Genomic DNA, 2,587 nt, shown 5'->3' with positions numbered 1-2,587 from the left:
GATATTACCAACATATTGTGTTCACAAGGCTAAAACCACGTTTTGTGAGGTCACCGTGACCTTTGACCTTTAGCTACTAAATTATAATCAATTTGTCCTTGAGTCTAGATGAATGTTTTTACCAAATTTGCAGAAGTTCTGTCGAGGTGTTACTGAGATATTGTGTCGAAAACAACGTGGCTGCCGCTCTGACTGTCGCCGGCGCCGAGGAATAAAAGCAACGAGCGCTGAAACGTTCTCAGCTGTTCAGTTCTTATCGAGAGACACGAGACACTGTATGTAACAACACGCCTGATTGGACCGTGTGTTTGACTGTGTCCCCGCAGGCGGCGTGGGGCGGAGGCCTGCTGATGTCACACAGACACAGGATGAAACTACAGGGCATCGAACGGTGACTGCACCAACACACGACACACTGCCCACATCACACACGCCTTCAGCCTCTGCTGGCGCCGCAGCTCCCTCTGAGCTGCGGCGCCAGCCGTAAGGTTTGTGCCGAACAGACCAGGTGAACACACGTGATGTAACGTCACGGAGCCTCGTTCATTATGTCCAATGAGAGGGGGGTTTCCCGGGGCATTGCTCTGGGGCGCCCCCTGGTGGCCGCAGCCTGGTGTCACATTGACTCTGTGGGAGCTGCTGCTGTTTCAGGGCGTCACTCTGACCTGTCGCTGTTTCCATCCAGAGCCTCGTCTGTGACGTGGAATCCTCACAAGATGATGGGCGCGCCGCTGCAGTGCTCCGTCATCCTGGTCAGGAAGAGAGTAAGAGACGATCCTCCGCCCTTCGCTTTAACGCTCAGTATTAAACACCAGGCTGGGCTCAGGTGCAGCAGTCTGTCAGGCTTACAATACAAAACTTAAATAAAAAACCAACTTCACGCAGCTTCAACAACAACAACAACAACAACAACAACAATTTCACATTTCATACACAGAAATATTTGTGTTTGTGCTCAATGTTTCCATCAGCTTCGTTCAGTCCCTCCTGGATTTGGCAGCTTTTCTTTAAAAATCGCAAAAAATAATAATTATAATAATAATAATCATTAAAAATGGAAGAGAAGTTGCTGCAGGGAGAATAAATCCAGGTGAGTGCAGGTGATGAGCCAGACAGCTCCGTCTGAATCAGCTGATCTTTACCTCATCAATATATTCATTTATAACGTGGAGCTTCTGTGTGTGTGTGTGTGTGTGTGTGTGTGTGTGTGTGTGTGTGTGTGGGGTCGGTGCTTCACACGATCTTTAACAGTGATGTCACACACGTCTGCAGCTTCACAACATGAAACTAGGAAGTGAGTTTGGTGACATCATCAAGGTTCTGCTCAGGGACTGGTGTGATTGGTTGAACTGGAGGGGAACTCTGATTGGTTGAACTTGGACGTGTGTGTCCTCTGCAGGGCCTCCTGCAGGAGTGTAATGAGTTGGGGGCTGAGTACCTTTTCCAGACGGACAAACCGTACGATGTGAGCTACGACACCGGAGACAAGAGCATCCAGTGCGGCCGACACGTCGACGTCTTTAAACTCTGGCTCATGTGGAAGGCGAAGGTACGGGTGTAACTCCAGTGAGGCTCCTCCCTCTCACGCTCGTCCCGTGAATCTGTTGGTCTACTTTCTTTGCTCCAGTCCAGCTGGTGACAGACGGGCTGGAGGCTCGGTCTGCTGCAGAGCATCAGCTCTTCTTCTTATTCCCTTTAACGTGTGTTTGGACCGTCGTCCAGCTGCTCCAGTGACGAGCTGCTGTCACCGATTTAACTGGATTTAACTTCACTCACCTCTGATTCTACTTAACTAAATTAACTTATCTTAAATATTAATCTAGTCTGTCTCTCCCTCCCTCTCTCTCTCTCTCCCTCCCTCTCTCTCTCTCTCCCTCCCTCCCTCTCTCTCCCTCCCTCTCTCTCTTCTTCCCTCCCTTATCTCCTCCTCCTTCTCCTCCTCTCCTCTCCTCATCTCCCTCCCTCCTCTCCTCTCCTCTCTCTCTCTCTCTCTCTCTCTCCCTCTCTCCCTCTCTCTCTCCCTCTCTTCTCTCTCTCCGTCCTCCCTCTCTCTCCTCCTCTCTCCTCCTCTCTACTCCCCTTCTCCTCTCCTCTCCCTCCTCTCTCTCCTCTCTCTCCTCTCTCTCCTCTCTCTCTCCCCTCTCTCTCCCTCCCTCCCTCCTCTCTCTCCTCCACTCTCATCTTCTCTCCCTCTCCTCTCCTCCCTCTCTCTCTGCCCTCCTCTCTCTCTCTCTCTCTCTCTCTCTCTCTCTGAGTGTGTGCTGGGAGTGGAGGTCGGTGAGAGTGTGTGAGTTTTCCGGGTAAAAAGTCGGTTTTCTCTTTCTTTTTTTCTTACTGTGTGTTATTGTTTGGTAACTGGTTTAATTGTATGGTGTTTAGTTAGTGTTTGGTGACTGTTGGTGGTTTTTGTTGGGTGTTTTTCCGTGTTTCGTGGCGGGGATGGCGTCCTCTGAGACGCCGTCCCTGTCGTTGAGACATGGAGTGAGGCTGGTGCCGCGGCCCAGCTCCACCGTGGAGCAGGTGCTGCTGGCGGTGGGAGAGCAGGTGGGCCACGGCAACATCTCGTACGCCTCCCGTATGAACAAAG

At 51.2% G+C, this 2,587-nt stretch overlaps 1 protein-coding gene across 1 annotated transcript in view; it reads left to right on the top strand.

The window, feature by feature from the left end:
• LOC111233286 (glutamate decarboxylase 1-like) overlaps nt 1-2,587 on the top strand; it is an 11,350-nt gene that overhangs the window by 7,429 nt on the left and 1,334 nt on the right. Inside the window, exons 11-13 of the mRNA XM_022761063.1 lie at nt 327-391; nt 686-764; nt 1,400-1,549. Of these exons, the coding sequence (XP_022616784.1) occupies nt 327-391; nt 686-764; nt 1,400-1,549 (294 nt within the window). The remainder of the gene's footprint in view (nt 1-326; nt 392-685; nt 765-1,399; nt 1,550-2,587) is intronic.

This window comes from Seriola dumerili, unplaced genomic scaffold (assembly GCF_002260705.1).
Source record: "Seriola dumerili isolate Sdu_G_001 unplaced genomic scaffold, Sdu_1.0 BDQW01000383.1, whole genome shotgun sequence".
Taxonomy (NCBI): domain Eukaryota; kingdom Metazoa; phylum Chordata; class Actinopteri; order Carangiformes; family Carangidae; genus Seriola; species Seriola dumerili.
Note: the sequence above shows the minus strand (reverse complement) of the source record. Positions and strands in the feature narration are given on the sequence as shown.